General features: G+C 35.6%; 1 protein-coding gene and 1 long non-coding RNA gene across 2 annotated transcripts; both read right to left on the bottom strand.

The window, feature by feature from the left end:
* Positions 1 to 4,456: 4,456 nt before the first annotated feature.
* LOC144706989 (uncharacterized) lies at positions 4,457 to 7,596 on the bottom strand. The gene is made up of 3 exons (XM_078580102.1): positions 7,293 to 7,596; positions 5,533 to 5,862; positions 4,457 to 5,253 (listed from the first exon to the last, which is right to left on the bottom strand). The coding sequence occupies exons 1-3, from the start codon at positions 7,524 to 7,526 to the stop codon at positions 4,774 to 4,776; spliced, it is 1,044 nt and encodes a 347-aa protein (XP_078436228.1). The 5' UTR covers positions 7,527 to 7,596; the 3' UTR covers positions 4,457 to 4,773.
* Positions 7,597 to 12,474: 4,878 nt separating this feature from the next.
* LOC144706469 (uncharacterized) lies at positions 12,475 to 12,929 on the bottom strand. Its single transcript, XR_013582262.1, has 4 exons — positions 12,882 to 12,929; positions 12,733 to 12,810; positions 12,604 to 12,656; positions 12,475 to 12,526 (listed from the first exon to the last, which is right to left on the bottom strand). It is a non-coding gene; the product is annotated as an uncharacterized LOC144706469 (long non-coding RNA).
* Between the last annotated feature and the right edge of the window lie 8,970 nt (positions 12,930 to 21,899).

Genomic DNA, 21,899 nt, shown 5'->3' with positions numbered 1-21,899 from the left:
TTTGAGATACAAATGGTATGAAAGTAGAAATTCAAGCCATCTAAGGTAATAAGAAGATGCCCAATACACAAGAACCCAGTCTAGAAGCCCATTCAAGACCTACTTAAAGGACCATGTAAACTAAAGGCAAGAATTGTGGAGCTAACCCACAATTGAATTCGAAAGGTTTGTTTTCAAATCCGTGAAGGAGAGAACGTGAGTCCAGGCTAGAAATCAAGAAATCCTAGCCCTCCAAACCCTTGAAATTATATCCGTCCAGTGATTGGGAAGTTAAGTCACTTCTATTTATTCTCTTCTCCCCTCTTTGTATCTCATCTTGGATTTCTGCTCCCAAATTGTTGGTGGAGGCACAGTGCATCAAATTTTTTTGATCCATTCTTGTTATACAAGAGTGTAGGAGAGAGAGTTTAAGAGTGATCGAGATTCTAAGAGAAAGAGTGCCACTTGGCCCTTGGGGGAAGTGACAACAAGGTTCATTTGTTCTCCTGAATGTTTGATTTGAATTTTCTCACTATTTTTGAGGTAAACATTCCAGAGGGTTTTGACTTCAATCTTTCCAACCCATCAAAAGGCAGTATAAAATTCCTCTTGTAGCAAAAATTAGCAATTTTCATCCACTACTCTGTTGGTGCCACAATTTTACCATGTGAAGTGCAGCCTGAGGTTCTTTTAGTCCTTCAAGTTTATTTCTTGCCATAAAAAATGAATTTTTTAAATAATAAATTATTAGAAATAATATAAATATTTATTTCATTAATTTACAGTAGTTTGACTAGTTTTCAATTATTTACTTGATTTTCTCTTTAGAAAATAGTTAAAAATAAAAAATAAAAAATAAAAAATAAAAAATAAAATCACCAAAAAATATTTTAAACTATATTTGGATTACATTTTACTCTCTCATTATCTGTCCTTGTGGATTAGCACCTTACTTACCCTATTCCAAGTAAGGAAAATATTATAAATATTATTGCATAAATGAGAGCCTTAAAACAACTTATGTAAGTCAAATTCTGGTTTGTCAACTCCCAAGGGATATACCCCTTTATTTCCTAATATTTATTAAGAAACGATTAATATGAAAAACCAAATAAATATTTTTGGGGAAGTCTTAGTTAAAACGGTGACTAGACAACCTAAATTAGGAGTTATTAGTTATTCATATATATTTTATGATTATACAATTATTGTGCATGAGATTACTATATTTTGGTCTGCACACTGATTCCCAAAACATATTTCTAGCAAACAGGATTTCTCTTTACACATGCAGTTTAAGGAACTTGGTTCAGTTAGAGCTTCACTGATCTTCTTAAGCTCTATTTTTTACGTGAAAACCACACACATAATTTCCCATGCATGGACATAATCCTTATTCCATATCCACACTTTTAAATGATATTCTGTATGATTGGAAGTCTCTAAAACCTAACATCTTAAATTTTATCGTTATGTAACTCAATTTATGAATTTAACTTTATTATTATATTTTTTATATTTTGCTCTATCTTTTAATATACTCATGCATGCGTTACTTTTCCTTAACATTTTTAGTATATTGATGAACTTGTTACTCAAATTTTGCTTAATCTCAGATGAATATATTTGTATACTTTTTGAGAAATCTTTTCTTCATATCTCATTGGCTCTCAAGGTCTCTAAATATCTCAAAATAACTACCTCATAAAAAATGGATACATATTTCTATGCTTTTTATATGGATTTTAAGGCTTTATAACTTACTTCCACAATGTTTGAATACCATCAAACCAGTTTATTATATTTTATTGATTCCTGTGGTATCTATTACATGTTACTCATAATTAGATGTATCGTATATATATATATATCAAAGTTATTGAGCGTCATAATTTAGTCATTTCCTAGGTTATATCCTTGTAGATGGTCATGAACCTCATTAGAAACATCAAATCTATTATTTCTATGATACCATTTATATTAGGGGTTTAAAGGGATGATAATAGGTGATTTATATCATATTATCACGAAAAGTAATTAAATATATCTCCATTATCATAATATAATATTTGTTTTAAGCATATACTTATTCTGAAATTTAAAATATCTCTAAGGCTTCTATCTTATGACACTAGAGCGTGGATTCATGTAAATATAGAATAATGATCGACCAAACGGATTCTATAAGTTTCCATATAATTTCCGAATAAATTATGAACAGGGTAAATATTTTTATGAGTCAAAATATCTCATGTAAATATTCTAATATAAAAATAATTGGATTAAAATTTCTCTGGAGAAAAACCATGAGCTTATGAGTCAGATATCTCATGAAATTTTCTTGATATAATAAATAACATTCTAAGAGAAAATATGATTATCCATCTTCAATAGACTAATTAATTTCTTGTTTATAGTGCCCTTTTTTATTGGCACAAAAGTCTATATATGGCATATTTTATGCTGAAATATGAGTTGAGATATTTCATATTTTCAAAGTTCTATGACAATCCATTCCTTCAACGTACTTTCAAGTTGACAATTAAATAAAATATGACACAAGTTTTCTTTACATATCAAACTCAGTGAAATACCAATAAATATGCTAAATAATGAGTATTATACAATTATATATATCATTTCTTGTACACAATAAAATCATATAAATAATTTTTTTTGGCGCAAGTCTTGCATGATCTAGGATCAAAGCTATGTGAGATATCATTTATCAAGGTTATTAAATACAAAATTTATCTAAAATAGATTATTTTGGTAAAATATTGGAAGGGTATTTTTTCATAAATTAATTCAATTTTAATTGTGATATCTAATTCCACATTATATTACTAACAACAAAACTTCTTATATTTTTTTGTTTCAGAGATCAGATCATTAATATAGAGTGTATGTAAAAGAAAAATACAAAAAATCTTAATGATAAATTTGTGGTTTCTAAACATGTTATCACTATGAAAACTTTTATCATGGTAAAAAATACCATGTGGTAAAAAATAACTTCTCTTTATTTCTTATGCTTCATATTACAGAAAAATTCAAATTTCCCATTTTTCATAAGAGATGTGCAAGTAAAAAAGATATGTTTCCAAAAAACTTATCTCCTGAAGTGGCTGATGAAATAGAATTAAATTATTCTCATTTATAGGATGATAAGAAATTTATGATTATTTGGGTAAGTCTAAGTTCCAAGTGATTTTTTCACATTGAACTAATTTACTTAAGATTTTTTTGTCAACCACATAATGATAGTTTACCTGGATTTGATGCTCTCATATATATTCACAAAACGTCCATAAAATGTGCTATTTGAGGACATATTATGAAGTTATGCAACTAACACTAGAGTTATTCGAAGTCATATAATGAAGATTTAATATTTTTGGCGGGTGGGTTACGGATGATGGAACATGGGTAGAGAACAAAGATCAGGTCTTGGTGGAGAGCAAACTCCAGCCCCACTATCCTTAGGGACATCAGCTCTTCAGTAGGAGACAGTGCAGGTCACAACACATTCATCGTCAACCCCTGATCAAGTATCTAAATTTATTCTAGTATTAGGTTTTGACTTTGAAAATTTCTATATTTACTATTATATTCTCTCTCCTAAAAGGTCCTATAATTAGGACATCATTGTAATGGATCACCTGGTGATTTTTGGAGTTGAATTTTCTTCTTAAGAATTCCCATATAGCTCTCTCTTTGCCACTGCCACTGCTGTTGAGAGGGAGCTGTCCTCTTGTGCATCTTCATCACCCGAGCTACCTCCTCATGATGCGTCACCCTCACATCTCATGACCCCATACTTCACTGCTTTGTGTTGCGCCACATCGTACCCATGCCATCCTACATTTCCCACGCTTCCCAAGAAACACAGACCACCATTTACCATATAGTTGGATCCACATCATTCATGTCATAGCACGCACCATTCAGCCCACCATCAAATGCCTCTCTGCACCAGCCTACCATGCTATGCTAGCGCTGAAGGTCCACTCTTCACATCATGTGAGTTTTTTTTTTCCGCTGCCACTGGATTTAGTGAAATAGGTTGGTGGGATAGGTTCATGTCTTCATGTAGTCGATTTTTTTGAGATTTGAGATCATTAAATTTCCAGATTTAAAAGCTCACACTGATATAGTGGATTTGTTGCTTGTTTTATCCAACCCTAGGTGGCTTTTAGTTGTGCTATGAAATATATGTCCATTTGCCTTAGTGAGGCTTCGCAGATTGAGAACACCTCAGTCCTTGGGTGTGGGGCCTTTCTTGTTTGGAAGCGCTACCTCGAGCTCGTTTACTCAGGGTTAAGCAAAACCCTTACTTTTACAAGGGCAAGTATCTTATTATAAATACACTCGATCATCCTGCACCAATCCCGAATATCTTCCAGAAACCTTATTCATTCACTTTCTTTGGTCTTAGGCTCTCAATTCAGAAGACCAATAAATGGGGACCTCAATAAAGAGAGAAATAGCAAACAATCAGACGCAAAGGGAAGACATTGCTGCCCCAAAGTTCAACGCTAACGTGATCAAACCCCTCTTCACTATTCAATCTCTCACTCTAACACTAAAATTTCCCCAAAAACACAGGAAACAGCGAAATGAAAACACCATTCTCTCCCCTTCTTACGCAACACAAAACGTTGCACTGTGTTCTAACACTTCTAGGATATCATTCCCTGGACCGGATCATACACAGTGTTAGATTGCAAGTACATCAATGCACGTTGGCCTCCAACGCAAAGAACCAATGAAAGAGGAGGAACAAGGAGAGAATCAAGAGCAGCGAATCTCCTCCGGAAGGATGAAGCTCTCGGCGGAGAGCCCACGAACATCAAACGCTACATCGTCAATAACCCAAGTCTCCTCCATCTCCGTCACCGTTATCCTCGCCGCGCCAGCCACACGGCTCATGCTCACGGCCGTTCTCCCGCCGTGCGCCACCAGCACGCCGTCAACTAAGCGATAATCGTTCAAGTAAGAGCGCATCACCGTCTCCCAGAACGCAGGCTGCAAACCCGGCTGCTCTATTCGACTCAACTGCGAGTCTTCCATGTACACGAGAAGCCCGCTCTTCTGGCTAAAATAACCTTTCATCTGGTGCTTAACTATCTCCGTCGAAGCGTTGCTTCTCTGCGAGAGCGCCCTCTCGTCGGCCGATAACTTCAGCACGAAGCAGTCCTCCTCTTCTATCCGTTCTTCCCCCGCGTACTCTCCTGCGGAGAATAACCCCGCCACCAGCGCTGGATCCAGCCCCTGCATGAATTATCGCTCTGCAGTTATTCCTTGGTTTTTTTCTTATTCCCTCCTTCTCGAGATTACTATCTTCTACAACGTTCTCTGGGTTTTTTAACTGCCGGGTTTGGAAGCAGGACCAACCTAAGAAAAGAATTTAATTCATGGCCGATTAGATGGAGCATTTACGGGCGTAGCCGGTGCACGTGAAGAGCCAGTGCATCCGTCTTGAATCATGTGATAGTGGCGTTGAATGAGGGAAAATGGAAGGAACGGAGAGTAAGTAAAGACGGGGCTTGCCTGTAGGAACCGGCGGAGGGGTCTGGCTGAGCCGGGGGCGGCGTGGGTGCGTAGCCATGGCGTGCGGCGCCAAGCGATCTTGCCATTGCTGCCGGCAGCGAGGTTGGAGCCGGCGATGAAGAGCTCTGCTAGCCACATAGACGGTGACATCTGCCATAGAACGAAGCGGCCTTCGTAGTGGGCACCGCTGCCTGCTCGCCGGCGATCGTCCGCCATTGTCGCCATCTTCACCTTCCCTGAAGCATACACGCTGCACTGCTCTCTTCCCTGCTCCGCGCGCAGCGTGGTGGCTCGGAATTGCTGCACAATGTACTGCGCCGTGGACGACACCTGTGTTGGAGAAGAACAACTTACCTCAGTTTTTAGAAGTCACAAGCTTGAATCTTAATCCAGCCAATTCCGAAGAAGTATAGTTTCATAGCGTAAACGAGGCTCCAAGAGTTATCTGTCTAAGTTAATAAGTATTGCCCTTGGTATCAGGTGTATATTTTTGCAGAGTAATTGGAGTTTATATGGTGAAATAGACCCTTGCTATCAGGTGTAGGTTTTCTGTGAAGTATTATGAGTTTATAGGGTGAAATAGACTCGGGGAGTATATTTGTCAACCACCCTTGCAATCAGTTATAGGTTTTTGAGCAGTCGATGGAGTCTGAATGTTAAGATGACATCTGAGCATGAACATATGAAGACGGATAATTGTAATATGTATGGTGAAAGAGACTCTGTTGTCTCTGCCTAGGTTAAAAAGTATCACACTTGGATTCAGCTATAGCAGTGTAGGCCCTTGAATCTTAACACGGCAGTGGATACTAAGAGAGTATATATCAATGTAAATTGAGAAAGAAGTAGCACCCTTGCTATCAGCTATAGCTTTTCGCACAGCGATAGGTATCTGAGACTAAACATGGCATCAGACCATGACCACATGAAGATGGATAGTTGGATAGTATATATCAATGTAAGTTGAGAAATAAGTAACGCCCTTGTTATTATCTATAGCTTTTCGCACTGTGGTAGGTGTCTGAGACTAAACATGGCACAGATACCTATCTATGACTAAACATGACATCAGATCATGAAAATATGAAGATGGAGACAAAGTGATAAATACGATGAAAGGAGACTCTGAGAATATCTCCGCATAAGATAAGAAGTAGCACCCTTGCTATTAGCTATAGCTTTCGCACAACATCAGTGCCTGAGACTAAACATGTAGCCAGACCATGAACACACAAAGATGCAGAAAGAGGAATATATATAGTGAAAGGAGACTAAGAGAATATCTCTGCCCTTGCTATTAGCTATAGCTTTTAGCACAGATACCTATGTATGACTAAACATGACATCAGATCATGAAAACATGAAGATGGAGACAAAGGGAGATATATGGTGAAAGGAGACTCTGAGAATATCCCCGCATTAGTTAGGAAGTAGAGCCCTTGCTATTAGCTATAGCTTTTGGCACAGATACCTATGTATGACTAAACATGACATCAGATCATGAAAACATGAAGATGGAGACAAATGTACATAGATGGTGAAAGGAGACTTGAGAATATCTCTGCACAAGTTAAGAAGTAGCACCCTTGCTATTAACTATAGCTTTGGGCACAGATACCTATGTATGACTAAGCATGACATCAGATCATGAAACCATGAAGACGGAGACAAAGGGACATATATGGTGAAAGGAGACTAAGAGAATATCTCTGTGCAAGTTAAGAATTAGCGCACTTGCTATTAGCTATAGCTTTTCGAACCTCGGCAGGGAGGAGGGGGCGGCGCGCGGGAGGCTGAACGTCAATTGGGGAAAGAGGGCAGCCGAGGACGCTGACCAAGAGCCTAAGATCTCTGTCTCCCTGCTTCTTCTGGAAGAGCTGAGGAAGCTTCTGTAATATAAGTTCTCTCAACCGAGTGGCCTTTCTCTTGGCCTGGTTATCAGAGCCCTCCTCAACCAGAGGCTCTTCAGAGACGGGAGCAAGCCGGCCAACCATGAAACCCTTTGAGACGACGATGGTCTTTTTTGGCGTTATCCTTCTCTTTGAACTGGCCCAGATAATTAAACCAAGCGGTGCACTTGAGAGCAAAGAAGAGAGAGGTTTTTATTAGGGGTAGGTAGTTGGAGGGTAGAGAGAAAGGTTGGCATGGGCCCGGATTTCCCATGTAGCGGTGAAGAGAGCGGCGGGATGTAAGTTTGAGATTAATTAATAGATACGCTCATCTCAACTTGCAGACTGTTATCCAAATATCACTCTATCGGTGCCGATCTCTCTCCCCACCTCTTTATTTCGTTGCACCCATCCACCAATCTTTATCTGAATGTTCATGAATGAATGGCGATAAGTATCATGGATTGTCATCAAGTCTGCACCTAATATTAGCCACCAAAGTCTGTTTCTATGTAACGGCGATAGCTGTATCTGAGCTATGAATTTGTGGCGTGGCATGCTAGTTAGACATCGATACTTGGGATGCATTACCAATCCGTATGTCAAATAAGTTATGGTTGAAGAAAATGCAGAGGATTTTTTTAGATTTTTTTTTTTGGGTAAGAACAGGATGTCCCTCGTTGGGATGTCGATTACCAGAAGCGAGGGTAAATGAATAATTACGTTGTGATACAGTGTCGATCGCTCTCTTTAAAACCCAGATGAAAGTTGAATTAAAAACTCTAATATATATATAGTCCAGTTATCTATGTAACATGTGTTTTACTGAACTAGGCTGCTCCAATGTCGAAATGCAATGACACATCAGAACGTGAACTAGTTATAACTGTTTTCACTTCTTCCAGATGCTACATTAAAGAGGATGGCTATTTTAAAAACACTTCCACTCTACGTTAAAGTCCACATATGAGATCCAATGTAATAAATATAAATATAAATATATATATATATATATATTTATATTATATAATATTATGCGTTTAGTTTTAGTTGTATTTAAGTCAATAGATAAAAAAATGCATTGATGTTACTTCATTGTTACATCTAGAGAACAAGATAACTAAGAAAAAACTCGTACTTTTTTCTCAGTAGGTTTTGCTAGAATATTGAAAGGGAATAGATGTACTTGAATGTTTCCATAGTATTTTTTGTCCATATAAAGCATAAAATTATGTAGCTATTTTAAAATTTATTAATACATTAAAGAAAATATTTACTGATCGAATGCGAAGCTATTGATCTATTGAAATTTACTGTTTATATTTAGCTTTTTCCCCAAAATTCATTATAGGACTTGTCGATTCTTAATATAATTGTGAATACTTAATGCCTTGGTTCAAACCATGTTCAGCTTTGGAACATGCCCAACCATCCCAGGATATCTAGTAGCCTAGAAAAAAATTGCAACGAAATAATGACATGTTACCTAGTATTTAACACATATGGTGAAAATTTCTTTTAAAGTAATCCACCGTAACTTCAACGTTTGATATTTTTTTCTGTCCTTAGTTGAGATGATTTTATGTTCACATTTGTTCATCTTTTATTATTAAATTACCTTTAAAATATATAATCATATTTATAGTCCCATTTTGATTAAATCATATTATATAAAAGATTAATCTTGAAAATGAATCTATAATTCAATGAGGACGTGGGTGATCCTTATTTTTCCAGGAATCATCAGTATTTTTATCGTTAAATTTCCAAAATTTTTTAGAATATTAATAACACGAGTACTTATTTTAATTTAAGTTTTTTATCATTAAAAAATTAATATTTAGGAATAATTTTATTTATTCATATTCTTAAATAAATTATTTTATTATTACTCATCTTTCTATAAGTACATATTCATAAAATTTTATTATAACTCTTGAAAATAATTTTTTGAGTATTTATGATGTGCACGACTTAATTGTGAGAAGAATTTCTGTATTAAGGGGGTTATAATAAATACATGGGATATCTGTGTAAGTGACAGAAGAATGTTAGAATATAGTTGGCCAAGTCAACAACCTATGAATTTTTAATAGGGTGATGAAAAAAATCAAATAGTCTCAACACTATGTGAAGCTGGATTGCCATTTCATCGAATATAGGACTGTGTGTTGCAGAAATATGGTGTGTTCTGCATACACTCCTCAAATATGTCTATCCTAATGGAAAGAATATTGTGGTAGACCCCCGAACATTGGGAAACCACTTTTGTAGGAAAGAAACAGGCTTAAAAAAGAAAATGATCTGTAATATAGAGTAATGATATTGGGGAAAATATGTAAATCATGAGTAAATGGATCAATAACTAATTCCTATCATACAATAAACATTTCTATTTTTCACTTAACTAACATTTGGCGATAACTCAACACTATTTTTATGATTAAAACCCCTCCTAATGAGTTACTAATAGATTGAATTTTCTAGTATCTTGTTGAAGTTTAGAGTAAATCTACCAAAGGCATCTGTAAACCCTAAATTTTTATTGAGACGATAAATACACACATATACATGATATGAGATGAAATCAATGATTTGAGATAAAATTTGATGCAGAGAAATACTGCATTCTCAAAGAAGATAAAAAACTGCATAACATAAAAACACTGGCAATCCAAGGTGGTCTGATTGCTCGTATCAGCAAGAAGGAGAGATTATGGATAGGATGGAATACAGATTGATCTATCAACTATTATACTACCTAATTTTATAAGTGGCTTGTCATGTTTCTGTGTAGGTTAATCTTGTATTCATTAATAATGTGCACTATAATTGACATATGGTTTCACTTGACCAACAAATATCATTTTCGCTCACATGTGAATGTAATCAGATTATTCCATAATTGAAAAGATTTGTTTGAGTTAAAATAACATAAAATTAAATTGAAAATTTACATCACATAGTAATAAGAATATGTAAACAGACTGATTTGATTTCCGTTCATTTTCTTTGAATTAAAACACCTAAGTTACGTTCATCAATGTCTCTTAATGTTTTATCGCCTCAATTCCTGAACAAATTCAACAGCCATTGTAATGCACCTGGACTTAGGTCAAATGAAGGTTTGCCATTGGAACATGTCTTGATTACCTAAAACGTAAAAAAAACAAATTACCAAAGCATTTCACATTAAAATTTGTCTCATAGATATCATATTTATCCTTTAATCAAAGCTGAGTAATAAAAATACTGGATATTAGTCAAATTTAACGTTTAGAACTAGAACTATGATGTAATGATTTTTTCCTGTTCTATGTCGCGTCTCAAAAAAATTGGTTGATGTGATTTTATTTAACATCTTTATTGAAAATATGAACAACCATACGCATGACTGATCCAACATTTATAAAATAATTTACACATTTGGTAGATAATAAATATATTAAAAAAATTATTGGCAAGAAAAAAATAGAAATCATATCTAGTTCATACAATATTCGTTTGGGACTTTTAAAGTTGTAAATAGTGAGGTATTGAGGTTAAGTTCTTATAATGCTTTGTTTTGATGTTTACATAATTATACGGTCCTGATGATCGTTGAATACGTAAATATTAGTGAAGATAGATAAACCAAGAGAGAGAGAGATATATAAATACATTCAGATACAAAGACAAATACAAATAGAGAATGATGAGAAGGAAAATCTACAGTCATGTATATTACATGGGTACACAGGCCACCCTAATATAGGTCGTCTTCCTCAAATAAGCAGATCCAAGATTGGTATTTTAACAAAACTATATTATTTATAAATGTATAATATGTATAGATCTGAATGATATTTGATGGCTTTTACTAGTAGATGGTTTGGGAAAAGACAACAAATTATTTAGTTTACTAAATTCCTCTTACCTTTATTTTTTAACGCAGAGGTTTTGTGATGGAGAGGAAATTTAATTGTTTAACAATGTATTGGAAGTAAACTAACTTGTAATTCATATCAAAATAGAATTTCCAATAAAATGGTCTGGTATAGTATCATAAACTCTTGCACTACATACAAGAGAAGCCACAAATAAACAATGAACTGGTTTTTCTAGTATCAAACAAAGTCACAACTAAAAAAAACAATTATTTTGAAAAAGGGTAGACTTTCTAAGGTAGCCAGTGCCGAGTCACACCATACGTGTATCATTGTATCATGCATTAATTATATTCTCAAATCTATCATATTAATAAGAATATATGACAGATTTGACTTTAATGAAAATATGAGATACTTATCTATTTGATCTGAATGATCAGAGCATCCAACATAAAATACTACTATGGTCACCTCGAGACACGCTCATGAGATAAAGTCACAAATAAAATACTCAGAAATTTATTGTTAATTAAAAAAAATATGCATGAATTAATCTTGAGCCAGTAATTTGTTTTAGGTTTTAGATTCGTTACATGGCATATTGATTAATCCTAGCTTCTGAAAATTAATTTTTAAAGTAATGTGAATAAAACGATTCCAATGACTTTTAAGCATCCCATGTCCAGATAAAAAAATATGAGAATAATCACAAAATTTCCATATATTTATGTAACTTTTTCCTCAAGATCTGGCATTGTCTCAGCCAGAAAATTATTTTGGAAAATTTTCTCACAACAATTTATTATTTCAACCATCTAATCCAAAAAGGATGGCAGAAATTGCAGCACATACTGAAATTATGATGAACTAGTGGTCTCATTCATTATTAAGTTCAAAATCATAGGCAATTAAACTCATCATGAGAGCCTTAGCTTCCATTTAATGTAGATTAAAGGAAACTAAAAATGATTTTTTTTTGCCAAGAGAATTTACCTCAGATAATGGCTCTCTGTAGTTCTCCGTCATGAACTCGATGGAGGTTCAGCCTCGGTAATCATGCTTACCGATTCAGCATCATGGATTGGCTGATTGAAGGTCCAACAATTTATTTGATCAATTAAAAAAGGTTAGTAGTATGGAAATGAAATTAAAATATTTTAATCAGACTGAGGAATTTTATTTGCCTGAGGCATGCGGGAATCATCAACTTGCAGGCATTGACCTTTCATTCTCAAGCTGGGTGAAAAATCAAATTATTAACGAGTAAATAAGAAAATAAAGAGGGATATAACTGCAGAACAGATGTTAATTACCTCTCATCAGGCATTTGAGTTTTCAGCAAGCAAGAACTTATATTTTGGTCCAACTATAATAGAAAAAATAATTTAGAAATGCTCTGAATATTTTCTTCATATATTAATACAAATAATAATAATCTCAACCTCATGAGCTGAGACTGGGATGGCTGACTGAAGCTTTTGTAGCATGAGCTCATTGTTTAGTAATTCACAGTGCAACTCCTGAACATTTGATTTATTTGAAAAATAAGATAAAAAATGGACAAAAGGCAACAATTAAAGAGATTTAAAACCTGTTTCTCTGCCGTTATATTCTGAATAATCTCATCCTTCATTGTGATCGATTTTCTTAAGTAAGATTAGTAAAGGAAAAACCAAGAGAAATGGCCCCATGAAAAATAGACAATTATAGAGAAATGGAAACATGCAAGGATATTTCGTTGATTTCTGATCTGAGGATGTCCTGATCATTCTTAGCCGCTTGAATCTTTTCATTCATCTCTAATAACGTCGTCTCTTTCATTCGCAGTTCTTGCTGAAATTTTCTGCCTTGGGCTTCCAAATTATAGATTTTTCCTGCAAGGATTTTATGGTTATTAGGTTAATGGGCGGCACTTTAATCAGGATAAAGAGATTATTAATTCTAAACATTCATCTACTTGAGCAATAGATACAGTTTCACTCCTTAATCTTTTAAAAATAGTTCAAGTCCCTCGTCTAAGGAGATATCCAGGTAAATATCATTAGATTAAGATGGATGAACGATGATACAAAAAAAGGGAAACTAATCCCGCGAACAATTAATAATCAAAGCAGTGAGGGGAAATTTCCTTTCCATGGTTCTTTTGAACTTGATTGGATCAGATTTTTGACAGAAAAATTAAAATAAATGGGAAAAATGGAATTACATGACTCACCTTTAAGATCTTCCTCCATTGTAGAAACTCTATCAATCTTCTCCTTCAATTTCATTACTTAACGTCCGAAAAATTAAAAAAGGTCAACTGTTCAATCATAATTTAAGGGTAAAGAGGCAATATCTGCAAGAGAAATGCTTTAAAATATTTATTCACATGCCTACTTTCTCTTTTTCATTTACAATCTGTTGAACGCTGTCCACTGTTACTCTTAAAGCTTGAGCTTCTTTCTCTATGGAACAAAATAAAGAAAGATGCCTTTGGATTTTGCTAGAAAGAAGATTTAGCTTCTCATCCTTAATTAGGACGGAATTTTTCAGCGAGCATGTCGATTCCTGAATTCATGAAAATAATTATTATGAACGAGGACGCATTTCCAGAAGAAGCATTTCTAATGAATAAAGAAGAATTCAGAAACACCAATCGTGACATCAAATTCTTCGATCTTCTTGAATTTAAATGTCAGCTTAATGTCACCTAGAAGCATAGCCAATAGATTTTAAACATTTTTATAAGTGATTCAATTTTTTTGTTTGTATATTATTTGTTGATACATCCAGAACAACTAAAACTTTCTTAAATGGCACACTGCCTGTGCTGTAATTTCTACCTTTTATGCGTGTTCTTAGAATTCAAAGGCCAAAGAGAAGAGAAATATCTTTCAAGAACGAGTATGACATGTGATGTTGTAATAACGTATGATGGATAATCACTGGAACTAAGTCTGTCAATTATACATCAACAAATAATATATAAAATTGGTGAAATATTATTTGCAAAAAAAATAATCAGACATCATAGAATCAACAGGACGAAGACCTCATAAGCTTTCATAAAATCGTCTCTGGAGTTGAGCAAGTGGTCTATCGTGTCTCTCAGCTCTTTCTGCTGTTTTTCCAGCAAGAGTTTTTCATTTTCAAGATCTTTCATCTGAAAGAGAAAATAATGGCAAAATCTGCATCATCCGTCACAATACTCAACGATGAACTCAGGAAAAATTTCAGAATCACGTCCTAGATCCTCACTATGAACTATGCCATTACATTTCTAGAGAATACATAAGAAATAAATAAAAAATGCGACTACAAATAAGTTTAATCTTCATTTGCAAAGAAGACATACTCAATTCTTTCATCATTAAGGTTATGCATCAAAATCCCTCTTTCATTCCAAAAGACAGTAAATTTAAACAAAGTAGGAGAGACATCACAAAAGCGAAATCCAAAAAAATATAATTAACGTTCACCAGAAGGAACTTTACATCAGGATGTAAAAATAGAAACTCCAGTGCACAAGGGAAACAGGTAAAGCAGGCTACACAATTCTCAAAATAAAACAGATATAAAAAATCACCTACGGTGAGCCTTTTATCTCATAGACAAGTATTTTCGTTCTCTCCTTGATGTTAAATTGAATGTGATCCGGCAGATTTTCATCAATATTCCGAAGTTATATCACGCAAAAACTTCCACAAGGCCTAGATTGCAGGTATACCTTGGATTCCAAGCTGTACTGCAGCTCCTCACGCGAGGCCAAGTTTTCCTGCAGCTCCTGGAGCTTCTGAACGTACTCAGCTTCTGAATCTTTGTGCCTCTGAATCCAAGAAAGCAACCTCAGACGTAACAATAGAAGCCAACCGATGGAAATAAAATAAGCATCCTCCACGCCTAAATTAAGGTTAAACCTTCAAGGAATCTCCAAGTTCCTTTCTCGCGCTGCGCTCTGCTTCCTGCACTTGCGATCGTGACCGAATGATGAGACGGTTACTATGAATTTCTTGAAGCAGACGAAGAAAACATCGCGAGAAAGAAAACAATTGAGAGAAACTTCTCGATTACCCTTAGAGAATTGTTCTCCGCCATTAACGAATGAACATCAAGCTTGAACTTGGATAATCTGACCAGGCCATCCATCAGTCGTTGCACTTCGCGGGCTTGTCGACTTTCAAACGGTATATATACCGTTTCACGAACTTTCAAATATCGTTGCAGAATGCTCCTTCAAGTTTGAAAAATTGCGAGTTCCCCCATTTGCGGTAATTTGTAATTTTATCAAATAATATTACTCTGTTAAAATTATGGGGTGGGGATTTCTATTTTGAGAGAAGTTTTTTTTTGAAATTAGGAATCACGCTAGGTGTTGATAAAATTACCAATAAGTTTATCAAGAAGTTATTTTTGATAAAATCACTGAAGTCAATCATTAACGAGATTTAATGGTTGGTTGACACCAATCGTTATCAAGAATAAAGTATTGGTCACTGTTGGACGAATTGAATGGAAACACCTGGCGTAGTGGAAATTAAACCTGAAAATAATTCTTATAAAAATAGGGATGGGAAATTCGTTGCTTGTCACCGAACGAACTCTGTTCGTCCATGAAAACACATGACTATCAATTCAGTCAATTCAAGGTGAGCTATAATTGTCAAAAGGATCCATGGTCCTTGAATGAGCTCATCTCGCATTGTGTGCAAGAGGAAGAGAGACTGAAGTCAGAACAATGTGAAAGTGCTCATCTTACAGTTGCTTCTTCTGACAAATCTAAGGATAAGGGAAAAAGGAAGGGCAAACAAATTGCTGGCGTTCCACCTAAAAAGAAGCTGCATAAGGAGATGCGTTGCTTCTTCTGCAAGAAAGGTGGACACATGAAGAAAGACTGTGCCAAGCGCATAGAATGGTTCAAGAAGAAAGGTATTTTTCTTTCTTATGTTTGTTCGGAAGTTAACTTAGCTTCTGTACCAAGGTACACTTGGTGGGTAGATTCTGGAGCCACTACTCATGTGAGTGTATCCTTGCAGGGCTGCCTCAGCCATCGCAAACCGAATAACGGTGAAAAGTTCATCTATCAAGGTGACGGGAAAGCGAAGGAGGTTGAAGCCGTTGGAGTCTTTAAAGTCATTTTTAAAACTGGTTATCATTTGCTTTTAAATCAGACCTTTGTTGTGCCATCTTTTGGACGTAACTTAATATTCGTTTCAGTATTGGACAAATCTGGTTACAATTGTTCATTTGGGGATGGAAAATTTGGTCTTTATAAGGATTCTGTACTTCTAGGTACAGGAAATTTAGGAGCTTATGATAATTTGTATTTGGTTGACACTAAAGTCTCTTCGGAATATTCCTTTCAATTAAGTACGGTTGGTACAAAGCGAAAGTTGGGTGATGAGATTTCATCATTTTTGTGGCACAAAAGGTTAGGCCACATTTCTCAAAAGAGAATTGAAAGGCTTGTGTCAGATGGAATTCTTAATTACATAGATTTTAAGGATTTTGGCACCTGTGTCAAATGCATTAAGGGAAAACGGACAAATATTAGAAAATATGGTTCATATCGAGCTTCAGACGTCTTGGAATTGATTCATACTGATATTTGTGGTCCATTTCCTATACCCTCTTGGAATGGCCAACAGTATTTTATCACTTTCATTGATGATTATTCTCGATATGGTTACTTGTATCTCATTCATGAGAAATCTCAAGCCATTGACGTGTTCAAAAACTTTAAGGTTGAAGTTGAAAATCAACTCAACAAAAGGATTAAGGCCATTAGATCTAACCGTGGTGGAGAATATTACGGCAGAAATGATGGATCGGGAGAACAACGTCTAGGACCTTTCGCTAAATATTTGGAAGAGTGTGGGATAGTCCCTCAATACATGATGCCAGGATCTCCTAGCATGAATGGTGTTGCCGAGAGACGAAATCGTACACTCAAGGATATGGTAAGAAGCATGATGAGCCAGACTTCTTTACCTGAACCATTATGGGGTGAAGCGCTAAAGTCAGCAGTTTATTTGACTAATAGAGTACCAACAAAGGCAACAAAAAAAAACCCCTTATGAGCTTTGGACGGGCAAAAGACCTAGTCTAAGACATTTACGTGTTTGGGGTTGTCCTGCTGAGGCAAGACCTTATAAGCCTAATGAAAGGAAACTTGATTCTAGGACATTAAGCTGCCATTTCGTTGGATACTCCGAAGGATCCAGGGGATACAAATTTTATGATCCTACAACTCGAACTATTTTTGAGATGGGGAATGCTATATTCTTTGAGGATGATGAGTTTGTGGGGGGAGATAAGGTTAGAACTATCGTCTTTGAAGAGGATTGTTTAACAATGCCTCCTATTGTTCACAACAATGCTCAAGATAAAGAAAAATCACTTGACATTGGTGAAACAATAATTCAAGTACAAGATGATAATCAAGAATCCTCCAACCCTGAAATTCAAACTCAACAACCTCAAGAATCAATACCATTAAGGAGATCCACTAGAGAGAAAAAGAGAGCTATTCCGGATGACTACTTTGTGTATCTTCAAGAGCATGAAGTAGACATGAGCATCGAGGAAGATGACCCAATCAACTTCCGTCAAGCCATGGAAAGCTCAGATTCTCAAAAGTGGATTGATGCCATGAAGGAAGAGATCAAATCCATGCATGATAATGGCGTTTGGGAACTTGTTCCACTACCTGATGGTGCAAAATCCATAGATTGTAAATGGATATTCAAGACCAAGAGGGATTCATGAGGTAACAAGGAGAGACATAAAGCACGTCTCGTAGCCAAAGGATTTACTCAAAGGGAAGGTATTGATTACAAAGAGACTTTTGCTCCAGTTTCTTTAAAAGACTCTTTTAGAATAATAATGGCACTAGTTGCACATTACAATCTTGAGCTTCATCAAATGGATGTAAAGACCGCCTTTCTCAATGGAGACATTGAGGAGACGATATACATGAAGCAACCAGAGTATTTTGAGTCCAAAGATTCAAATAATTTGGTTTGCAAATTAAGGAAATCCATTTATGGACTCAAGCAAGCTTCTCCAATGGTATCACAAATTCCATAAGGTTATCATTTCATATGGTTTTGAGATGAATAAAGTTGATAATTGTGTATATCATAAGTTCAGTGGGAGTAGGTACATATTTTTAGTTTTGTATGTGGATGATATTTTGCTTGCATGTAACGATATGGGATTATTGAGTGAAACCAAATCATTCCTGTCAAGGAATTTTGAGATGAAAGATCTCGGTGAAGCCTCATTTGTCTTAGGCATAGAGATATACCGAGATCGGACTCAAAATATTATGGGGTTATCACAAAAGACCTATATCGATAAAATCCTTGAGAGGTTTAACATGCAAAATTGCAAACCAGGAAATACCCCTGTATCAAGAGGAGACAAATTTTGTCTTAGTCAATGCCCTAAAAATAATCAGGAGGCAAAAGCAATGCATACTATTCCTTATGCATCAGCTATTGGAAGTATGATGTATGCCCAAGTTTGTACGCGTCCGGATATTGCATATATACTTGGAGTGCTTGGAAGATATTTGAGCAATCCAGGAATGAATCACTGGATAGCGGCCAAGAGAGTCATGCGCTATTTACAGAGAACTAAGGATTTCATGCTCACATATAAAAGGTCAGATCAATTGGAGATCATTGGATATTCTGATTCTGACTTTGCTGGATGCCAAGATTCAAGAAGATCCACGTCAGGTTATATATTTCTGTTGGCTGGAGGAGCCATTTCATGGAGGAGTGCAAAGCAACCACTTGTAGCTTCATCCACTATGGCCGCGGAATATATTTCTATGTATGAGGCATCTAATCATGGAGTATGGTTGAGGAATTTTGTCACGGGGCTTCGAATTCTAGATCGTGTCGAAAGACCGTTGAAGATATATTGTGACAATAAGTCAGCCGTTCTGTTCTCCAACAACAATAGGAGTTTGACAAAGTCTAAGCATATAGACATCAAGTACTTAATTGTCAAGGAAAGGATACAAAATGGAGAATTGTCTACACAGCATATTGGAACAAACTCAATGATTGCGGATCCGCTTACGAAAGGTGTATTGCCTAAAGTATTTATGGAGCATACTACTCACATGGGCATTCTTCATTGGGAAGAATAGTGAGTTTAAGTGGGAGTTTGTATGAAGTGTTCTTAATGTGGACATGTATACATTTTCTGCAGAACTAAAGTTTCTTTTATCCATTTTGTTTATAAGATCTCCATAAAGTGGGACTCGTATAAAAATTTAATCTATGTCATTCTACATTATAGCATTAGTGATTGTGGTGGCTTAATTGCGTAATAATGTGATGAAAGCTGTTCAGTCCTATGCTAAATATGTTGATGGACGAGATGAATATTTGTACCTTGAGAAATAGTAACCGTTTGAGCTCATTAAATATGGAAAGTCAAGGTGTGTAGCCCAAGTGGGAGATTGTTGGAATTCCTCCATTAAAGTGGGCTACAACCGTTGTTTTCTTAACGGTTGCAACCTTTGGTATACCGGCGGTTGAAAGCCCTTGATGGAGGGGCTTGCAACTGCCACCCTTTCGAATCCCATTGGGATTCTTTTTAAGGAGTTTTCGGGTCCCCTTGGTCCACCATCGAGAGGAGTCCCCAAGGTGCCATCGTCCTCGAGGAAGAAGCTCCTCGGTGAAGGATCAAGAAGGACCCTCCACCCTCAAGAAAAAGTCAAAGGAGACTCAAATGGAAGGTACGTTTTTGTTTTTGATCTATCATATCTATCTATCTATCTCGCTCTCTCTCGCTTTATCATTCCTCCTAAATCTCTCTATCTCGTTCTCCATCTCTCTCCTTCGTATCACTATATCTGTTATTCGTTTCTTATTATCCTTTTCTCGCTCTCTTTCTCTTCTCTAATTTTCCTATATCTCTCCCCGTCTTATAATCTATCATCGTTTTCTAGATATTAAGTATTTGCCTTCTTCTCAAGAATGATAGTTGAGGACCTTGTAGATGATGCTTTCAATCTCAGGTACTACGCCTTACATATCTACACATATTATGTATATCATTCATCTTTGAATTGGATTTCGTAATCCATATTTGATAAGATTGGAAATATCTTAAAGGAATTATTAATATTTGTAAATTTTGAATAATCTATACTTGATAAAGCTGCGCTCTTCGTGCTGAAGACCCTCAAGTATAAGTTTCTTGATGTTTTATGACTTTGAAAAAAATATAAAATTTCGGTGGACTGGGTTTCTTTGTTGTAGGGTTCTCCACTTGTCTTCATTTATATTTTCAATAAATAATTTAACGCGATTTAGATGAATGTATTTTCACGTTCAATTTAGATTTCTATTTTTCAATTCACATTGATTTCATTATTGCTCGTTCTCCAGAAATTTTTAAACAACATTTTGTGATATTGTCCAACTACATACCCATCCCCTGGCTAGTACACATTAAATGCAAATCTTCTGTAAATTTGATTCCAGACATGGAAGGATCTATGCTGGATGAGACTCTGAACTACTCGTCGCCTCCTCTCGACTCTCATCTCAATAGGCGTAGGCTTTATGAAAGGTTTCCAAACATGTCACAAATCTTCATGGGATGAAGGTTTCACTTGCGGTATCTCTCTGTATTTCTATGTTTCTATCCATCTCTCTCTCTATAAATCTTTTTTTTCTGTATCTCTCGGTTTCTCTCTATCTCTTTTTTCTGTATCTCTCTGTTTCTCTCTATATCTCTCTGTATCGCTTTCTGTCTATATCTCTCTGTTTCTCTCTATTTCTCTATCTATCACTTTCTGTCTGTCTCTCTCTATTTCTCTATGTATGCATCTCTATCTATCTCTTTCTGTCTGTCTGTCTCTATCTCTCTCTTTATCTCTCTATGTGTCTCTCGCGCTACCTCTCTCGCTGTGTATCTTGCTCTCCCTCTCTATCTATGTCTCTGTACCTCTTATTCTCTTTCTCTTTCTATTTATCTCTCGGTATCTCTCGCTCTCCCTCTCTCTCTCTGTGTCTTGGTACCTCTCTTTCTGTCTATCTTCATCTCTCGCTGTAACTCTCTCTCTCTCTCTCTATCTCTGTCAGGTTGACTTTCTGATGGAAAGAAATAGAGACATTGCGAAAAAATCATTTTGAAAATCTACATAGTACTTTATAATGGAAAATCGTCATTCACCTTTTATTTCTATCCTTTTATTTTTGATCCTCTAATATCAACGATCACATACTCACCTTATTATCATACAATAGTAAAACACTTGTCCTACAATTCAGAAATAGGAAGTTGTCCTCTTGATAAGATCATTCACCAAATATCCATAAATTATCTATAGGCTATTTATTCTACTATTGGGACGGATCCACTGCTAATATTTTACACTCATTTTGAAAGGTCTATTGAATTATTTGATCCTATGGTATTGCTCATTTGTGAGTATTTTTTTGATGATAAGCCACATCAGTTTAACATTAATCCGCATTGTGAAACAACACCAGTTGCCTTGGAATATACCAATGAGTATCCAGAGTTATTTGAAAAGTTAAGATTTTTTATGGGGAAATCCACTATAACATAATTTATGAATATATCGGATGTAATATTT

This window comes from Wolffia australiana, chromosome 8 (assembly GCF_029677425.1).
Source record: "Wolffia australiana isolate 7733 chromosome 8, ASM2967742v1".
Classification (NCBI taxonomy): Eukaryota; Viridiplantae; Streptophyta; class Magnoliopsida; order Alismatales; family Araceae; genus Wolffia; species Wolffia australiana.
This window is presented reverse-complemented; position numbering and strand designations above follow the sequence as displayed.

Coding starts and splice junctions, on each gene's coding strand:
- LOC144706989 (XM_078580102.1), bottom strand. CDS start 7,526: ATGGTTGGCCGGCTTGCTCCCGTCTCTGAAGAGCCTCTGGTTGAGGAG. Junction 5,863..7,292: donor GCCCCCTCCTCCCTGCCGAG/GTTCGAAAAGCT, acceptor TCTCCAACACAG/GTGTCGTCCACGGCGCAGTA. Junction 5,254..5,532: donor CCCTCCGCCGGTTCCTACAG/GCAAGCCCCGTC, acceptor TAATTCATGCAG/GGGCTGGATCCAGCGCTGGT.